Source organism: Glycine soja, chromosome 8 (assembly GCF_004193775.1).
Source record: "Glycine soja cultivar W05 chromosome 8, ASM419377v2, whole genome shotgun sequence".
NCBI lineage: Eukaryota > Viridiplantae > Streptophyta > Magnoliopsida > Fabales > Fabaceae > Glycine > Glycine soja.
The window spans coordinates 8538775-8559851 of NC_041009.1; the positions used below are offsets into that span (position 1 = coordinate 8538775).

The 21077-nt window shown below is 33.1% G+C and overlaps 1 protein-coding gene and 1 long non-coding RNA gene across 4 annotated transcripts; both read left to right on the top strand.

Moving 5' to 3' along the window:
• The first annotated feature begins 434 nt into the window (after positions 1-434).
• On the top strand, positions 435-2164 carry LOC114422900. The gene is made up of 3 exons (XR_003668760.1): positions 435-647; positions 878-964; positions 1096-2164. It is a non-coding gene; the product is annotated as an uncharacterized LOC114422900 (long non-coding RNA).
• Positions 2165-4147: 1983 nt separating this feature from the next.
• On the top strand, positions 4148-19216 carry LOC114421668 (beta-galactosidase 9). 3 transcript variants are annotated; one of them, XM_028387720.1, is made up of 19 exons: positions 4154-4562; positions 5097-5192; positions 5308-5420; positions 6424-6490; positions 6821-6913; positions 7541-7684; positions 7872-7960; positions 8237-8342; positions 9338-9425; positions 9537-9658; positions 11174-11377; positions 11745-11977; positions 12906-13021; positions 13629-13726; positions 14762-14872; positions 16679-16786; positions 17250-17461; positions 17838-18186; positions 18720-19216. In XM_028387720.1, exons 1-19 carry the CDS (start codon positions 4335-4337, stop codon positions 18873-18875), a joined length of 2733 nt encoding a protein of 910 aa, XP_028243521.1. In that variant the 5' UTR covers positions 4154-4334; the 3' UTR covers positions 18876-19216. The 3 variants fall into 3 exon arrangements, with proteins under 3 accessions (XP_028243523.1, XP_028243521.1, XP_028243522.1); XM_028387721.1 differs by having other exon boundaries at positions 4155-4562; positions 17253-17461; XM_028387722.1 differs by lacking the exons at positions 17250-17461; positions 17838-18186; positions 18720-19216 and adding an exon at positions 17113-17231 and having other exon boundaries at positions 4148-4562.
• The last annotated feature ends 1861 nt before the right edge of the window (positions 19217-21077 follow it).

Sequence of the window (21077 nt, forward strand, 5' to 3'; positions counted from 1 at the left end):
TCAGGAGCACCATGTGACGGAGAAGAACGAACAGCAGTCAACAGCAATGAATGCATTTGAGTTAATTTCTATGTCCAAAGGGCTGAACCTTGAAAACTTGTTTGATACAGAGCAGGTATCAAGCTGATATCATTGAATTGGGGAGGAAAATAACAAATGACAGGGACTTGTTTCATTTAGTGAACTAAATGAAAAAGTCAATTTGATGAAAAAGGTAAACAAGTTTTATTAAGTGGAGTTGTTTCTCCTTACCCCCTCTACCAAACACACCATTAAATAAAGTTTCTTCATCTATAAAATTTCTTATTTAAATAAAGTACTTAAAATTATATTTTTATAAATTTCTTTATTCTGGAACACATTCTGATTTCTTGATTTTCTTATTGGTTGCAATGTGAATAGAATAGTTTTTAAGTGTTATATTTTCTTTGATTTTCCAATCAGTTTTTAAGTGTTTGATCAATTGCTTTGGCACTTGGCTGAATTCAGGTGCTTATGGGCAGAGAGCAGTTCTCAAGTTTGCTCAGTACATTGGTGCTTATGCCATTGCTGGAAGGCATACCCTTGATACTTTCAACAATTAGCTTCAAACTTCCTTCAGTGAGCATCGCCTTCTCATCCTCATCGATCCAAGAACAGATCACCAGGTTAAAAGGAAACGAGTTTGACTTTAGCCACATTTGATTTGGCTTTCTTGCATATTTCGACCTCTCTTTTTGAATATTAAAAAAATGATACTGGAGTATATTAATTCTCTGTTCTAGAAAATTGGTTATGACAAGACAGTAGTAGTTTCCAAATATTACATGATGTCAAATGTTAGATTTAGACCCCTATACTAATTTACCTTGTGTTTTACTTTTAATTCACCTTGCAGTCACCATTACTTATCACATCCTTGAAACCAGTCAGTTTCAAGATTTAGACAACCTACAAAGAGGGAACTACTCTTAAGGAAATACAAGTACGTTTAATTTCTTTATTCTGGAACACATTCTGACATGCTTACAAGTATGTTTACAATTATGAAGTTTCTTCCCGTTACTAGCTTGCTTTTAGTGAGTGATACTTATGTATGGATCTTGAAACATGTAGATGAGATGCTTCAGAGGATCATCTCCCAACTTGATTTGTTTATGAACACAGTGGAGGGTAGAGATAAACTTTAAGGTGGAGCTACTGAAATCTAAGGTAAAAGCTTTACTAATTTTACCTTAGACAATAATGCAATTTTCACTCTTCATAATATTTTGCTTTTGTATTTCTGAATCATAAAAAGCTTTCTCTGGATTGTCCACTCTAAGGATCAAAGTAAGAATAAGGTTAACCATTTCTTTTATTCATTCCTTTAATTTTCTGTGTACTGCAATTCCTCAACCAACTCTTCTATTTTCTGAGTGTTTAGCTGTGTTGTAGTAAAGATATTGCCATTGGAACACATGGTTTGATATCTGTTTGAGATTTTAAGTTTGGTAGTTTACTTTAAATTTGTAAAAAATACTTGTGGCAACTCACAAGTTAATATGTTGATATATATACTTTCTACATGGTAAGATCAAGGGGACCTGCGTGACAAACATAAGGATCCATTTAGGAAAGACTCTACCAAACCGACTTTTAAGGTGATGATTTTTTCCCACTTATATAGTTTATCTCGACACTATCTATATTCGATGTGGGACTTCAACATTAAGTAAACATAGAAAATGTTCTTTCTACCTTGATTATTTGAAGAACTATATCTTAGTTGACACAAAAGTTAGGACAACATTATAAAAAAATGCTCCGTAACACTTACTAGGTATAGTGTAGGCTCCAAGGTTAGAATTAGTAGTTGTATTCAGAGATGTATTGATTGGTCCTTGACTAAATTGGATTAGTCATTACTTGCTATAAATTTAATTAGAAATAAACTACGATTCTGTTAGTGCGTGAAATGAACCATTATTTGGCAATTTTAAACTATGATAGAGGCAATCTTTCCTACGTGTTATTAGTGACTAGAAGTGTCATTGATCATATTTATTGTATCAAAGTTTATGTTTTTTGTAGTACAAAAACAGATTGTGATTTCTATTGAGTCAGGGGGTTCTTTTAAGTTTGCAAAGTTGTCAGCGAAATGCAGAGATACAGAATTTGTAGTGAGAACAGAGGCAGAGTATTATTTGATGGGTCAAAGTTCTTTTAAAATAGTTTAATGGTCACTGATGGTGTAAAATAGTTTTACATCATTATCCAATCACAAATTATTGTTGATATAACTTTTAAGTTTTAAAATAATTTTAAAATAGTTTTACTATATATGGTAAGTTGTAATTGGATGACAGTGTAAAACAGTCTATAATCCTTTTTCTCTCTACAATATTAAGTTTAAATATTAAATATTGGGAAAAGGAGGAAGAGAGCATGATTCGTTAATAGCATTTTTAAAGGGCTGGTAAACACATCTCTTAGAATTCATTGTGAAATTGTAAGGAAAAGAAAGGAGGCTTTACTATGGGACAAGAAGAAACATCCAGAATTTCTCCACAATCCACTTGAAGTATATAGCCACAAAATGATTAAGTTTTTATTCTTCAAATTATGCACATGTTAATTGTTCATGCGGGTGTTCTGTTTTAGTGAGGTAAGTACTAAGTATAAGTACACTTATGATGGTGAGTTTTCTTGTGTTAAGTTCTGCACCTAGATTTTTCATGGTAGTACATGACAATTTTCTGCAGCAGTTATTGTCTTACCGAAACTTTAAACAAGTTTCATGTGTAAGAATACAATTAAGCTGTGGCCATTTACTGAGATATATATTTGAATCTCATTGCTTGTTATTTGTTTCCTTACATGAGAGGTTAAAGTTTAAGTTACAGCAAAGACATTGTGTCCCTAACATTCTACCGGTGTTATTACAGTTTTGTGTTAGAAACGTAAACAAACAGATTAGATAAAACAAGTGGCACGTTTTGATGTAAGTATATTGTAAACACATTTGGTTTTATGCATGTTAAAGTGTAAATTTGCTGGCTGTGTATATAGGGATTAAATATAATTAGTTTTCTTTTAATTTCCTGTTGTTTATAAATGTAAATGTAAATTATGCATAGGATTTAAATTATTGTGTATATCTTTTCTCAGTTTATTGCTTATAAGTTTATGTGTGGCTTTTCTAATCCAAGAGTGCAGTTTGAACCTAAAATCATTAAATTATTATAATTACAAAATTATTTATTTGCACGAAGCAGTATATCTTATACAACTTATTCTGTATATCTTTTTTTAGTTTATTTCTTATAAGTTTATGCGTGGTTTTTTTAATCCAAAAAAGTGAAGTCACATATCTCATACGACTTATTATCTTTTTATAAAAATATTCAAACTTGTCTATGTTTAGTTTTTCTTTCACACCAAAAAAAAGTTTTTCCTAATAAAAAAGATAAGTGGTGACTGTGGTGTATGAGAAAAATAGTCCTAAAGTAATTTTTTTTATAGAAAATATACAAGTAGAACATAGAACGAAATCAAAGTCGTGCTTTGTCTAAGTTTTAAATTTTTTAAAAGGAAAATTGTTAATTAAAATTTGTATTTTTAATTGACACGACATTCTTACCAAAATAAAACAGCACCTTACCAAAAAATAAAAAAATTGACGCAACATTAATTAAAATTTGATTTTATTTGGTGTCAATATACCATGTTTGCAAGTACGAGAGACAGGTGTCAGACCACCAAAAAAAGAGACAGATGTTAGTTTGGTGTGCATTTTCTTGGGTTAGTGAGATTTCCATTTCCAAATCATAATGAATGACTTTTTTTTTTTACGTGAAACACATGAATGATTTTGGATTGTCCAATTTTTTTGGGTAATGTACTAATGTCGATAATTTGAATAGAATCATCTCTATTGATTTTCTGTCCAAAAAAAATTCATCTCTTATGATTTCCAAGACAAATAAAGATAAAAAAATTAGAAACGAAGAAACCTAAAAATTAAAGGATAACATAGCTCACATTAAACAAACGTAGCTGACAAAAACAAAAGTTTGCCTAATTTTTTTATTTTTTAAAATTGCAAGTATCTTCTATCGAAGACGATCCTATTTAAATTAGTAGGAATCCGACGCGAAAGTTGATCCACGCTTGATGGTTGCCTAATATTGAAGATAAACGTTAAAATAAAAACAATGGATAAGACTAGAGCAACCCTAGATTGTCTTATTTAATAAACTTGTGTATCAGTAAGTACGGAGCTAGGAGAAAACAAGCATCCGTTTATTCCAATTATATTATATAGTTTTCAACGGTGGTTGCAGTTGCGAACTAGGCACGAAAGGTTGAAGAAGATGCTGCGTAATTCCAATTCCAGAGGAGGATTTGGATCAGGAATGGTAGTGGCAGTGGTATGTGTGTGTGTTTGCGTAGTAGCAATGGAGTATGGAGTAAGAGTGACGGAGGGGGAAGAGTATTTCAAACCGTTCAACGTGAGCTACGATCACCGCGCTCTCATCCTCAACGGCAAACGCCGCTTCCTCATCTCCGCCGGAATCCACTATCCACGCGCCACTCCCGAGGTCAATTTAATTTAATTTAACTCATCATCAGTCATCAACTAAAATAACACTAACATGCAACCACAATTTAACTCAATTATCTTTTTTCTCTTTTCCATCAAGTTGAGTTACAAGCTTGTTTGCTCTGTTTTTTTTTTTTTTTTTTGCTTCTGTTTGTTTCAGTGCCTTAATGAATCTCGTTCTGGTTCGTTCTCAAAAGTCAAAATCCTATTTGCGTGTTTGGATTACTTTATTTTGAAGAAGATAATCACTGTTTTTTTTTTCTTCCTGAGCATCGCGTTATGACATTATTATCAGCTTTTGAGCTTTAGTTCTTCTGAATTTCTTCTTCTTTGTACGATTAGCGAATTGAAAATTCTTCTGAAACAAAATCAACAAATTAACCGCAGCTCTTATTATCAGTCTCGGTCAACGTTTTTGCCAAATTTGGAGCAGTGCAATATAGTCTAATAATAGGATGTTAAATTCTGTGATGTTAACTTTATGAAATTTATTTTGTTACCGTGGCTTATTATACATTTGGTATGATTTTAGATGTGGCCTGATTTGATTGCAAAGAGCAAGGAAGGTGGGGCGGATGTGATTGAAACTTATGTTTTCTGGAATGGGCATGAGCCAGTGAGAGGACAGGTGCAAAATTATACTTCTCACTACGTCTTGTTTCTTCCGACTGTAGATTTGATATTTGTTTATTAATGCTGAAATATTAATTTCTTTTTCATTTAGTGTGCTTTCTCTTGTGCAGTATAATTTTGAAGGGAGATATGATCTTGTGAAGTTTGTGAGACTAGCTGCATCCCATGGACTCTATTTCTTTCTCCGCATAGGCCCTTATGCGTGTGCCGAATGGAACTTTGGGTCTCAGCCTTTTCTCATATTATCATTATTTGATGTTTCCATTTAGATAAACAACTTGAAGAGATTGCATGATGATAGTTAATTAATTACATTTCTAAACAGGAAAATTCCTTAATCGTGTAGTTTCCACGGATTTTTTATGCTCCGTTCTAGGATTTTTACATTCATATCTAGTTGAAAGTCATCATCGTAATATTTGGTGTGAGACTGAGTAATAGTTTTCATTTAGTCATTTACCTTTGATGCCAATATTAGTTTATCTTTGCTGATTTATATATGTCAAATTGGAAGTTAGTAAACTTTTTGGTTTAGACTGTAAATTAATGGTGGAAAGTAGTGTTAAAATATGACAAAATAATTTCAACTTTGTCCAAAAGAAACTAAAATGGATTGTGCAAGTTGTACCTTAAATTTTGCAGAGAATTCACACACGTTTTTAGTTTTAAAACTGTGCTTTTTACTCCTGTTTAATGTTTTGTTGTAAATTTATCTGAATTGTGAATCAGCTTTAAGTTTTTTATGAAAGAAGGCTGTTTTAAAAAAGAAAAGCCAAATCAGAATAATTTATGCTTTGCAGAAAAGAAAAAGCACAGACTTTGAACAATGCAGTTAATATTTCTGGTACTTTGGTTAAAACATAAGTTAAGTTTTTCTTTGTGATCAATACTTGCCTATCTATCCTATTTCTCCATCTGAATATTGCCTGTTTTACAACACCACTGTCATGATGCTATCCATTTGTTATCTATCGAAGCCTGTGTATAGTTGGAAAAGTATTCATAGGGATTTCAGATTGCACATCCCTGCTACACCCTTAGTTTCATCTGCTTCTTTTATTTTGTTTGTGTTTTAGTTGTTTTCTTTTTTACTTTTTTTTCTCTCAAAAGGGATTATTATTTTCACCCCTGGTTTGCTTATTTCACTTCAGTAATGCTTATTTTTCTTTTAAAAAGTAAATAACTATTTGACAACTTGTTCATTGATTTATGAACTATGTTTGCAGGGGTTTCCCTGTGTGGTTGCGTGATATCCCTGGTATTGAATTTCGAACAAACAATGCACCTTTCAAGGTGAAATCCTTTGTTGGTTGGCATTACTGTCTTTTATGTTTGTTTTGTAAACAGATCTATATCATTTGTTTATGCTTATTTGTGATTATTCCATTTATTCAGTGTTCTCAGTTTTGAACTACAATTGACATGGCAAACGCTTGTTCTTGGTTGCACTCATTACTTTATGCAGGGAATTATGTCAAATTTCCCCCTTTTTTGTGTTTTTTTATATCACGTAATGCCCCTCAATGTTTGAGGGCAGGGGTGGGATTTTTTGAACTGTCCCAAAATCATAGAATAAATGATAATGTGCTCTTAACATCCTATTTTTTTTAAAAAAAAATCCAGGAGGAGATGAAGCGCTTTGTCTCCAAGGTGGTGAATCTGATGAGAGAGGAAAGGCTGTTTTCTTGGCAAGGTGGTCCCATAATTTTGTTGCAGGTAGGAAAAGAGTGTGGGTTTTGGGCTTTATATGCATTAAAGCCATTAATTGGTTTTACTTTTCATAATTTGAAGCATATTCATAGTCCTGCCGGGGTATCCAAAATTAGCAGTGAAATTACAACTGTCTCTATACTGTTGTTTGCCTTATTGAACTTGTGCTTCTCTGCCTAGGTAACTTTTATTTTTGGCAGGAGTGAACTGCTTATACCAGATTATGGATAACTGGATATAACACATTCTCTGGATTTTTCTCTAATTTCAATGTCTATTGGAATCACCTAATGTTATATAATGTGTGTGATATACGCATGCTAGTAAAGATAGGTCTTAGGTATTAGCTCCCACATATATTAATAGAATGTGTGTGATATACTGCATGTAAGATTTTAGTTGTTGATTCTTGTTATATGTTTCATTTTTTGTATTGATGTATTCTGATTATAATATCCAATATTCAAATTACTTAGTTCTCCACCTCATCAGCAGACTTAATTATTTTGTGTTAGATAATTGTTGATTATGCTTTATTCTGTTATCTTGGAATTAGTGCATGCAAGTTTTTAATTTGATGCTTCCCTTTCTAGAATGCAATGTTTAACTAAGCTTGTGACTGAATTTTATCAGATTGAGAATGAATATGGGAACATTGAGAATTCCTATGGTAAAGGAGGTAAAGAGTATATGAAATGGGCGGCTAAGATGGCTCTAAGTCTTGGTGCTGGGGTTCCATGGGTCATGTGTAGACAGCAGGATGCTCCATATGACATTGTAAATTATATCCCTTTCCACTATTAAAAAGAACTGTTATTGGCATTACCTGTACTTAATAAAATAAAAATGTGTTCAGTTCTCTCTTACAGATTTTGAAAAAATAACAAAGGGAAATGTTAAAATATTTCGTGATTAAAATAACTAACAATTCAAGTGGTTAATAAATCAATATTGTTGTACACAGATTGATACATGCAATGCATACTACTGTGATGGATTTAAACCAAACTCTCATAACAAACCAACGATGTGGACAGAGAACTGGGATGGATGGTATGAACAATCACATCCTTCAAGGGTACATGTGTGATTATATAGTTAATGACAATATAAATACAAGTTTAGGAGTCAATATTATATAAATTGATCATAAACCTTTCAGGATAACCAATATATTTGTGTTCTGTGCTTATGTGTGTTATTGCATAAACCTATGTCTGTTGAACTGTTGATAAGAAATAGAAGATAAGAGAAATAATGTTCTGAGAGTTGATTCATTATTTGGCTGTGGTGATAAATATTTTGATTGCTTCCAGTTGACATTTGAAGGTATACACAATGGGGTGAAAGATTGCCTCATAGACCTGTTGAAGACCTTGCTTTTGCAGTTGCACGTTTTTTCCAACGTGGAGGAAGCTTTCAAAACTATTACATGGTATGATAGTTGAAGTTTTTTTTTTATTTGTATTTTTGGCCTAACAGTTCACTTTTGGCTTCTTTGCTATTCTAAGCTAATGGTTATCTCATGGAGGATTCTTGTCCAATGTCTGTATTGGATGGCTTTATTATACTGCTGTACTTTTGCCATATTTTGTTCTGTATTGCCATGCTTTTGTTTTACTATTTCCCTGTCTTTTATTAATAAAATTGCTTTTTATTTTAAATATCCAATTGAAACTCTACTGTAAGATGTGAATGGCCATTACCGGTTTAGAAGCATAAAAGATCTCTGTCTTGATACTGAAAATGCAGAATAAAAGCATATTAAAAATTGAACAGGAAAAATTTGGATAGGTAGAAACAAATATAGGATTCAATGGAGGGATGCCTTTGAGAGGTAATATACAACAGCTGAGTAAATACATCCTCACAGGATGGGAAAATGGAAGTAGTTTGATCTATGCCTTTATTAGCAATTGTTTAGAATCATTTTCTATACTGCCTTAGGTAGCCATCAATAGATGTGGAACTTGTATAGGGGACTGCTGAAAAAATAGAAAAATTATACAGTGAGGGAAGGCCTCTTGAAAAGATGAACCCCTTATGTAATGTTCCTCTCAAAATCTAATTCAAGAACCATTGCCCAGTTTTAAAGTGACTGGGAAAGTGAAGGAATATATATTAATAAACATTACTAAGGTCTTTATGCCATTGATGCTTTAAATGTCTTATTTTGCTTTTTCATTCTATAGGATGCCTTGTCCTTTGTTTTGTACTTCCATTTATTTGTTTCTGGTAATTTATTTTCAATGAAAAATAAACTTAAAAGTCAGTGAGGTGATATCTTCTAATTGCCACTTTTCTTTATATATTTTAGAATTATTTAGGATGAATATATATGTATTATACAAGGTTTTATCTATATCTGATGTATATTTTAGTCTTTGAGTATCTGTAACCCAGATCTTGACAAGCCCTTTTATGTTACAGTATTTTGGCGGAACAAATTTTGGCCGCACTGCAGGGGGACCCTTGCAAATTACAAGTTATGATTATGATGCTCCAATTGATGAGTATGGTATGTAGAAGAATAACAATAAGACTGTTGTTTAGATGGTAGCTAATGGGATTCATATAGGCTATAGCAGTTGACATGATTGATGACACTCGATGAACCTTGTTTTTCTAGGTCTGCTGCGTGAACCAAAATGGGGTCACTTGAAAGATTTACATGCTGCTTTGAAGCTTTGTGAGCCTGCCCTGGTGGCCACTGATTCACCAACATATATAAAATTGGGTCCAAAGCAGGAGGTATGAGCCTAGGCTGAAATAGATATTTCATAAAAATTTCAAGCATTATGGCTTATTACATTTAATATTTTATTGGTAGTTACAGTCAGAGACCTACTCTCCTAAAGCTTAAGCTATTAGGTAATATGTCACCAATGGCTTATATCTCTACTACTAAGTCTTTTGATGCAAGTACCTTTGGGTTTGAAGTGTATACAATGCATAGGCCACTTTACCTTCTGCTAAAATTCAACTTATAAGAGTCTCAAAGATAGAAGTCCTGATCATCTGGTCATACAGTCTCTCATTCTCATAGCATATTATGAATCAACTCTCCTAAAAGCTTAAATTATTAGGAGAAGGCGCATGGATTTTTTTACATCTCAGCAGTCACCTTGATTTTCTGATCTCTGCGCTTCTTTCTATAAAATTGTCGGTTCCTGTTTTCTGATCTTATCCAAATGGCCATGGCTTGGGGTTCAATCCTTGAAGGGTCATTTGAGGTGCCCTCCAAACCTGAAATAACAATTCAACCATCTGTGGTTCATACCTGACACTCATTCTCTCCAAATAACTGCAACAGAAAAACCCAAAAGTCCAATTTCCCCACCTCAACCCAAAGCATTTTCTCCAAAATCATAAGCTTTCTCAAATCTAACTTAAAAACCCAGCTTCGTTTCCTCTGGACTCTAGCATCATCTAGTACCCTTTTAGCAATGAAAGCATTACCAATAATTTTTCTACTAGTAATAAAAGATAAAATGATTCTCAGAAATGGCGTCTGAAAGGGCTTCATTCAATCTGGAAGCAAGTACTCTTGTGTGAGTTGTATCTATCCTATAAACACTAGAAACCGAGTTAATGTTGAAAAAAATCCTTAACTTTGACTGACCTATCCTTTTTATTTGGGTTCATACAAATTCCTTCTATTGGGGTTCTGAGAGATTTTGGGGTTATGCTGGACCAAAAGGCAAAACCCAAAGACTGTGAGCAGAAGCAGGATTGTAATCTGTTAAATCCTTTATTGATTTTCAGTTTTGCACTCAGCTAGCTCATATTTATATACATAAAATAATGAATGCATCTTATATTTACAATTCAAGAACTATAATTAGGAATAGAACTGTTCCCTATGATCCTAGTGATCCCAACAATATCCTACTCCTATTATTTCCAAACTTATTACTGTTATCATTCCTCTTAGAATGTGGGTTTGACCCTAACTCAACCCCAAAAGCTAATTCATAGGATGAGGGCTTCCCCCCACTTATACACTCTATATTGGCCTTATCTCTAGCCAATGTGGGACTTGGATTTCTCCAAATAATTCCAAACATTTACATGCAATCTTCTTGTGGTGAAATAGATATTATATATTTTACCTTGTGAGAATAGTTGTGTATATTTATCTACTTTGATTAATACATTATGTCTTCACAAGAACATGTAGCCAATCCTACTTTGTGGGATAGGTATGGAAAAATATATGGGTGACTTTTTATTTTTTTCTGAATCACATTTGTTCATCAATTTCAGGCACATGTGTACCAAGCAAATGTTCACCTTGAAGGGTTAAACTTGTCTATGTTTGAATCTTCAAGCATATGCTCAGCATTTCTTGCCAACATTGATGAATGGAAAGAGGCAACTGTGACCTTTCGCGGTCAAAGATACACTATACCACCATGGTCTGTGAGTGTTTTGCCAGATTGCAGAAATACAGTTTTCAATACTGCCAAGGTTGGTCTATGCTATGGATCATTTTATTGAACATTTTTTGTTTCTTTTGCCTCTTTTGTTGAATTGAGTCAACCTCCCCCCCCCCCCCCCCTCCTTTTTTGGTGTAATGATGTACAATCTTTGTTTTTTAGCTGATGGTTCTTTTGGGGGGATCTCCTTGATGAATTATAGAGTGATTTGACAGAACCTTTGATTAAATAAATTTTAGTATTACCTTTGTGCTTGGTTGTTTGCATTTTGGCTGTTAAAGTGAAATCCTTGTTGTCTATTCTTTTTGCAAGGTGTACATCTCCTTGCTAGACTTGTAGTAATGTTATATTATTTTTGAGGTTGTCTGAAACTTTCTTTCTTCTTTATATTTGTGCAGGTTAGAGCACAAACTTCTGTCAAACTGGTAGAGTCTTATTTGCCAACTGTCTCTAATATTTTCCCAGCCCCGCAATTGAGGCACCAGAATGACTTTTACTACATCTCAAAGTCTTGGATGACTACAAAAGAGCCACTCAATATATGGAGTAAGAGCAGTTTCACTGTAGAAGGTATATGGGAGCACTTAAATGTTACAAAGGATCAATCTGATTACCTTTGGTATTCAACCAGGTAATTATGCACTTCTAAATACTCCGCAGTGGTACCAGGTGTCACAAGATATTTTGTGGCTTGTTTTACTTTTAATTTCTGATATATGTGGTGTGTTGTATCATGCCTTACTTTTATAAAAAAAATAAAAATGCATGCTTTTATTGATGTTTACAGAGAGAATTTAGAAGGAAAAAAAACTGTATTATTGATGATACTAAAAAATGAATGTCTTGCATCTAAATGAAGAGATACAGAAGGTATTTATAAGCACCTAGATACAGCTGTCATAGTGACAGCTGTATCTAGGTATTTATAGTGACAGCTGTATCACTGACTTTGTAACAACCTAACCATCCGAACAGTTCTCTGTACCATAATCAGTTACTCACAGCTTTACTTGTCATCTGTCTTCTTTTAGATAAAGAGTAATTCATTATAGCTCTAGGTTTCAGGGACCAACTTTCTTTTAAAGCTTAAGCTTTTAGGTGAAAGGTCACAGTGTTGAAGTGTGGTTTGTGTGGGCAATGCACAGGCCCACACTTCCATCTTAAATTTAACTTTTTCTATTACAGTGACAAGCACCGAACTACTTGGTCATAGAATGTTACAATGTTAAGGACCAACTTTGCTAAAAGCTTGAGATAGGTGAAGGCTAATGAATGTTTTTATATCTATCAAAAGGAACATGAAAGATTACGTATAAGATATCCTCCATATCAAAATTAAAAAGAAAAGATATAAGATGCATCAAAAGACATCAAAACTCAAAACTAAAGAGCACGACAGTTTTCCCTTCGTATATCTTCCAAAGGAATTCCGCAGCAGAAACCATGTTCTGAATTCCATAATGCTGCAATGAAATTAAAAAACATCCTCAAAATTTCTTTTAAATATTGATTCAATGGTTGTCTAATTGAATATCCATTAATTTGTGTGTATAATGCAGAGTATATGTTTCAGATAGTGACATCTTGTTTTGGGAGGAAAATGATGTCCATCCAAAACTTACTATAGATGGTGTCCGTGACATATTGCGTGTATTCATCAATGGCCAGCTTATAGGTAATTGATCTGATAGTGTTATATGTATGCTGTATTTGAATACGAGCAAGCAAGTTTCTATTTTTTTTCCTTAAGTTAATGGAAGTTCTATTATGAATAACGTGCGCTCCACTTTATTATGTAGTTACCCTAGCTAGACTCTTTAACATTCTGCATTTTCTGCTTGAAGTTCAGTAATGCTTAAGAAAATAGAACTTGTGAGGAGTTATTAAGATTAACTTGGTGGTTGAGAAGGAGAGTTTAAGGGTTGAAGGGAGGAGGAGGAGGAGGGGGAGAGGTCGTGGGTTTAAATCCTCCCACTAACATTCTAACAAAAACTAGCCACTAAATTGTCTGACAAAAAAAATAGCACTTGTGATCTATGATAGTGTTTGTATGACAATTGGGAGTGAAAACTTGGTTGTCACAGCCCAGATGATAAATTTTCAGGAGTAGGTAGTGTCCTTGTCTGTTTAAAGCACTATCCCTAACTCCAGACAATGGGTCCCCTTTTTTTTCAAATCAAAACATCAGTTATATCATAATTCTTGTGCTTTAGAGGTTTAATATTTATTTCTTTTGTCTACATATTTATAATCATATAGTTTCATTTCTTTTCCAAGTGAAGGTAATGTTGTTGGTCATTGGATCAAGGTGGTCCAGACTCTTCAATTTCTCCCAGGATACAATGATTTAACACTGTTAACTCAAACAGTGGGTTTACAGGTGAAATTCCTAGTATATTTTTAACATGTTTCCTTATATATAATGCCAAAACCTTAAATTATTTACAGTCGCTAATTTGTGTGTACTGTGTTGTGTAGGTATTTGGCAATTGTGTAAAATTTCATAATTCTACTGTTATGGTCTTTGACCAATCAAATTTGGTTGTGAAACTAGTTCCTTTAGATAAGAGGTTTATTAGTAACAGCAAAGGAAGAATTGAAGAACGTAATGTCAATTATTTTGCCTACATAATGTTTTTCTTATATAATAAATAATTTAATGTCTTGGAACATGGAAGTTACTGCTACGTGTTAGTATGGCAGTTTCTTATGTTTGAATAATTCTATAACTGCTTTTTCTTAGGATGAGCAATTTAAAGCAGTTATTTCTGTAAGTATTGGAAAAAACGACTGTACCGCAGGCTCTATAAATGTAAGAACTAAACACCCAGTTCATCAAAATATCAACTAAACAGATTCTTAGAAACTCTGGTTTTTTACTTTCAATTTCTTACATTTTCCTTTTTTTATTAGTAGTATAAAATATTAACCGCGTCTATTAGTCCATTATTTCATTGCAGTTTATTAAAATTTGTATTTAGGGCTTAACTCCACCCCACAAAACTGGCTTGAAAGGCAAGGATTGCCCAAATTTTATAAGCATTACTTGAGCCTTATTTCTGTTGATGTGGGACTATATCCACCCCTCACCTATCACAATGAAGGTGCATGAGACCGCAAATTAAGGCAGACCAAGGGTGTCCGCATCTAAGGCAACTTTCCAACACAGTTGTTAATTGATACCCATATAATTAAATGATTTTCTTTATCTGCATACCCGTTCATTAGTGAATTGATGACAAACGATTACCCAATGTGTTCACATTAATATTAACAGCATATTCCTTTCCATCTGTATGCTTTGTGACTTTTATATCTATTTTCTTATATTTCTTTCAACTTACTCTCCTATCAAACAGTTGAGGGATAAAGATTACTGACTATACATATATTTTCATTTGAAACAATGTTACAGAATTATGGCGCTTTTCTTGAGAAGGATGGAGCAGGGATTAGAGGTAAAATAAAGATCACTGGATTTGAAAATGGAGATATAGATCTTTCAAAATCATTATGGACCTATCAGGTATGTATTTAATATTTAAACCCTAAATTGATCCAAAAGAACTGTAATTTATTAGCTGGTTTTTAGAGGAAAATACTATTAGATGTAGTAGACTACAGATATATTCTGTAAATCTGTACAGTTAGTAAAAATACAGTAAATACACAAGCCAAATGCACGTGTTTTCTCTTTCTCTCATTTCCTACATGGTACCTTCTGGAATCTGGACATATTACAATTGGTCTTCTTCTGAATTCAAATGACCATCTAGCAAACATTTTCTAGGGTGAGTCAATTAGTTAGTCCATACATAGTGTAAGTACTAGGTGTACATAAGCTGTTTAGGTATACTCCAGTTGCATTCTCTTCGTAAATAAACCAGTGTAGTTAGTATAAATATTGTAAGTACTTAAGCCAAACATTTGTGTATTTTCATTCAATAGGTTCTCTCATTCTCTCTATTGTGTGTGTGTGTGTGTGTGTGTGTGTGTGTGTGTTCTGTGATATGGATTCTTATTTCTGGTATTTTGGCTCTTTAACCTTTAAAATAATTAGGGTAAGCAACAAAGAACACATTTCAGTTTATTGTAATAAAAAATAAACCACTTATGTAGAAGCAAATAAGAACTGCAAAAGGATGAGTGCAGTAATTATTGATTATATGTAATCCAATCAGGGTTTGGTTTTGCTATTTGGGAATTCATGCTTTAGATGTTTAGGTCTTAGTGTCTTACAATATCTATAAGCAAATGAGAAAGGAATTTTTTTCTCAATATGCTTGAGTGTTTTTTCCACCCAGCAGATTGGGCTTATTTATATTCAAGAGTATTTCAAAGACAATTAACGCCCAAACAATTTACCAGAGAACAATGAAGATACCACTACTTCCTAAGATGCATTGAACCTAGCTATACCAGAAAAATTCTGATGGCAGGCAGAAAAATTGCTGTAAGAGTTCTGATAGTGGGCAGAAAAGTCATCGTAAATTCTGACAATCACTGGAAATGTTGCTGGACAATTCTAGAATTTTTGGATGTCTGACAGCTTCAAGAGCCCAATCAGACGGAGACCATTTTTTTTGCAGAAACACCCCCTCCCCCCAGATTAGGATCTTTAATACCATGTGAGAAAATGGGGGGAAAAAATCTCAATGTGCTTGAGTTTGTTTTCTTTCCAGCAGAATGAACTTATTTATGTTCAAGAGTATTACAAAGATAATTAATACCAAAACAATTTACAAGAGAATAGTTAAGATATCACTACTTCCTTTTTATTTTAAAGGAGGCATCCACTACTTCCTAAGATGCATTGAACCTACGTATACCAAGTACCTAGGCTACTTGCTAAAATAAACATAAAAAATGCTCTTATCTCCTAAAATATTCCTAATTCCAACAATATCTTACCTTAGTATAAATTGGATTGAGATTCTATGTTCCTGTATGAAATAGGCTTTTGAATCTTAAGTTTGGGTTACATGCCCTTGTAGGAATAGGTTGTTTAAGTTGCTTATTTGAGATTTTTTTATGTCAACCTTGACATGGTAATTAAAAGATATAAATTTGAAAGGAAAAAAAAATCTTGGTTTTGATTCTTTGTTCAACATCAGTTGGTCTAGTTCTGCCTTCACTCCAAAGAAACTTAAAATGCTGCTTTAATGGCGTGTTTTCTTGGTGTGTCTCAGCTTCATTATATTTATTCTAAGTTTATTTGCTTGTTCTATAATTTTCATCTTCATGTCATCACTTTCTATACTTGTGGGATTGTACTTTTCTTAGTCCGAGGAATTTGAAAATACTAACTCCACTTTATTCATTTGTATCCCAGGTTGGGCTTCAGGGTGAGTTTTTAAAATTTTACAGTGAAGAGAATGAAAATTCAGAATGGGTAGAGTTGACCCCTGATGCCATCCCATCCACATTTACATGGTACAAGGTAACTATGAGCTGTTGAAGTGATATATGAGACTGCTTTTTACTTATCCATGAAATTAACTCAGGATCAAGAAACAAGCACCATTTAAGATTAAAAAATTTCCTACAGTGGACAAATTCATGAATAATAGAAAGAGTGTACGGTCAATGAAAAAGATGATTATAAATTTATGCACATGCTGAATTCCTTTAAGGAAAGCAGATGATTTGGAATGAATATTTTATATATGCCCAGGACATTTGTTTGTTCTCTGTGTTGCCTCTGAAATTGTTCAATTATCTATTTATTGTAATTAACTAATTATTATGCCCAACGCACTGCCACAGAGTGAGTGAATCTATAATCATATCACGACTGAGATTTCATGAAGGTGCTATTAAGCCCACTGATCATTCTTTCCCAATGCTATTTTTCTTTTTTATCACAACAGAACAAAGTATAAATAACACCTATTTGTTTAAAGCAGACATATTTTGATGTCCCTGGTGGCATAGATCCGGTTGCTCTAGACTTCAAAAGCATGGGAAAAGGTCAGGCTTGGGTGAATGGTCAACATATAGGAAGATACTGGACTCGGGTTTCCCCAAAAAGTGGATGTCAACAAGTCTGTGATTATCGTGGAGCATATAATTCCGACAAGTGTTCAACAAATTGTGGAAAACCAACCCAAACCTTGTATGTAGTCTCAAAGTAGCTAAAACTGTTGGTTTCATGATTTCATGACTCCAAAAGACTTTATCGATTAATTATGAAAAGTCACTCAAAGCATCATTTATCTCCTGTTGACTTACACCTTTATGTACAATATTTTAGTTGAAAAACTTTAAATTATCCTAACCCTAATAATCCTATTAATTACCAAATGAGGAAAATATTGAATTTTTTTATATTCCTATTATATTAAATACATCAGCTTTTTAATTTAATACTTTCCTTATAAAGTATTGGAAGAATTATTGTAAAGATTTTTTAGGAGAAATCAGCATTACTTATTGTACTATCATACTTATCATTGCACTTTCCTTAACTTGAGTTATTGGTCAATCTCCAGGTACCATGTGCCACGATCATGGTTGAAAGCAACCAACAATTTACTTGTTATCTTAGAGGAAACCGGAGGAAATCCCTTTGAAATTTCAGTTAAGTTACATTCGTCCAGAATAATATGTGCTCAAGTGTCAGAATCCAACTATCCACCTTTGCAAAAGTTGGTGAATGCAGATCTCATTGGTGAAGAAGTTTCGGCAAATAATATGATACCTGAACTGCACTTACATTGTCAACAAGGACACACAATTTCCTCCGTAGCATTTGCAAGCTTTGGTACTCCAGGAGGTAGTTGTCAGAATTTTTCTAGAGGAAACTGCCATGCACCTAGTTCAATGTCGATAGTTTCTGAGGTAAACTCTATATTGGGTAGCTTTTCACTCTTAACTATTACCTTAGGGGAAAAGAATTGTGGACATAGTTCTCTGCAAGAAAGCAAAAGCTCCACATGATTTTGGCATTGTGGACTTAGATAAAAGTGATGATGCAAGACATTTTCCAAAATGCTTATACTTTAAGTATTACGATTACAAATTTATTGTTATCACTGAATAAACATTTCTGTAGGCACTAGAAAATTGATGAGAACTTGTATGTTAAGAAAAGTGTAAGGTCTTGGCTAATGTTGATATGTAGCATGGAAGAAACAGGGCTGTAGTGTTTTGCGGCTTTTTAGCTGCAGGCTTTTAATGTTTTGATGAAAAATATTATGTGGTGAGCATGGAGATGCTCCATACTAATACATGTCTGTATCAGGCGTAACAGTTGTGGGCATGGTTGACAAAACCTAACTTTTCTAGTGCCAAAATTAGTGTGGCCATTCTAAGTGATCTTACCTGATTTAGGTTGTTGACCCTCTTCATATATACTTTTTTATATTTTGCAGGCTTGCCAAGGGAAAAGGAGCTGCTCCATCAAAATCTCAGACAGTGCATTCGGGGTAGACCCGTGTCCGGGTGTGGTGAAAACATTGTCAGTGGAAGCAAGATGCACATCACCATTGAGTGATGACTTCTTTCAAGAGGCTGTTAGCAGCTTCTAAAATGAGGTTCGGTATGAACCTTGTGAACACAAGCCAACCAACTGGACAATGTTACTAACCAGAAATGGCCATTAATTGTGTTCACTCGATTGTGTATATATAAATGTCATGATTTAGTGCATAAGACTTGGTCTTTTGACATTGAACAGCAAATAAGTAATCTCTGCTGATCAATGATTCTCCTTTGTGCATGCAATACCATGGGTTCTTTGATCTGATGATCCGTTGTGGGCTAATGCTGATGAAGGTTGCATAATCAGCACCTCTTTCAATGTACAAGATCTTTGAAACAACGAAGGATTCCCGAAGCAATAAAAAAACCGAGCAATTTTAAAAAGTTATATCTACTTTAATTTTTAATTAGTTGATAATGTAATTTTTTACACTATATATCAGCTAATTGTATATAGAAATTAAACTAAAATTTCAAAACTTCCATACCCAACACGTACATTACATTTGCATATAAAAATAATAGCATTTATTGGTGTCGTCCCAAAAACTCAAACTATCATTACAAGTAACAAAAATAGGTTTCTCATACAAATCGTTTTGAAAATGTATAAATTTAAGAATTTATTTTTTATGCATCGTCTTTTAGTTTAAATTTTAAAATGTTTACATTGTTAACTAATTAAATTTTAAAATGTTTACATTGTTAACTAATTAAATTTTTATAATTAATGTAACTTTTGAAACAATTATTACAAAATCCAATATATCATACGTGATTTCTAATAATATAAGTAGATGACAGTGAGTATTTAAAACTATAAATAATTTATTCTAAATATTCATAAAATGTTTTTCATATTGATAATCGCGAAATTTGATTTAATTTATAGTCAATTTTGATTAAGAATGATTGTAATTTATTTACTTTACTGTTGTTTTTAATGAAATAATAAATAAATTAATTTCTTTGCAGTTTTTTATTAGCAGAAGTTAAAAGAAAAAGATTTCAAGTGCTTTAAAAAAAAATTAAAGTAAAAATTGGAAGAAAAACCTAAAGAAAAATTAGAAGAATTGGATAGTCCGCTTAACGCATAAGACAGGCACACCGCGCACTCTCGCTCAGCGTGCAACACACGCTTAGTGCGGAAAAGACACACGAAAAAAGTCCCAAGGCGCGCTTAGCGCGAAGAATCCACACGAAGTGCGCCCCCACACTAAGTGTCAGGTCTCATGAAAAATTAAGCTACCTTAGGCTTATAAAGGAGTAGGAAACAGAAGGGAAGGACACAAAATCTACACACTGGGTCTATCCCTTAGGGGAAATCCTCTCTCTTTAGTCATTTCCCCTTTTCTTGTTACCAGTCATCCATCATCTTCTTTCATCCACATCAACCCTCTAAAGTGTAAAAGTCTCTCATGACAATGAAAGGTTAAACCCCCCTTAGTTAGGGCCTAACAGGCCTAAAAAGACAACAGATGTATTGTAATGTTTCATATCTATCAATGCAATCAAGTATTTTCTTTCCTATTATCATTTCTTATTTTAATTTCATGTATCATTCATTCTTGCATCATCTTTAGGGGATAATAGAAATATAATTAAGGTCTTACATGCATTAGTTTTAGGGATTAGTCGCTTGAGAGACAATAATTTCTAATAGAACTCAAAGGGAAGAGTTATCTTAATAAAATTATTGCTAGACATAGTGATTGCATTATGTCCATGCATTAAAGCAAACATCTAGAATTAGAACTTCATGCACTTTATCTATTAAATCTTTGCAAAAGTATTTGGGAGATAGATAGATAAGATAGGTTTGTCGTGATTTTCAGGGACAAGTATTCCAATAGATGTCGGTAGAAAAAAATCATCAAATTGATAAAGAAAAATCTAAAATCATACATCTTAGACAAATAACGCATGTTTGCATTCTAATTTCATCTTTTCACATTTAAATTGTTATTTGTTTTTCCTGTTATCTTTTTCATCTTTTCACATTTAAATTGTTATTTGTTTTTCATATTATCTTTTTTCTTTGTCTTACTCTAAATTTCACACTTATAATTCTTTGTTTGTCTTTCTTCTTATTGCTTAAAAGTCCTTTCATGTGAATTTGATAACTTTCATTTTAATTTTTACTACTTATGATAAAATTGATACACTTGCCAATTAGTTAAAAAAAGTTTTTGGCATTGTTGCTAGAAACTTTGGTTTTCATACTAATTGTTTACATATCCCAATTTGAG

Excerpts from the sequence above, each read along its gene's own strand:
- LOC114421668 (XM_028387720.1), top strand. The coding sequence starts at position 4,335 with ATGCTGCGTAATTCCAATTCCAGAGGAGGATTTGGATCAGGAATGGTA. Across the intron at positions 14,873-16,678 it reads AATCATTATGGACCTATCAG|GTTGGGCTTCAGGGTGAGTT; the intron begins GTATGTATTTAA and ends TTTGTATCCCAG. Across the intron at positions 16,787-17,249 it reads CCACATTTACATGGTACAAG|CAGACATATTTTGATGTCCC; the intron begins GTAACTATGAGC and ends ATTTGTTTAAAG.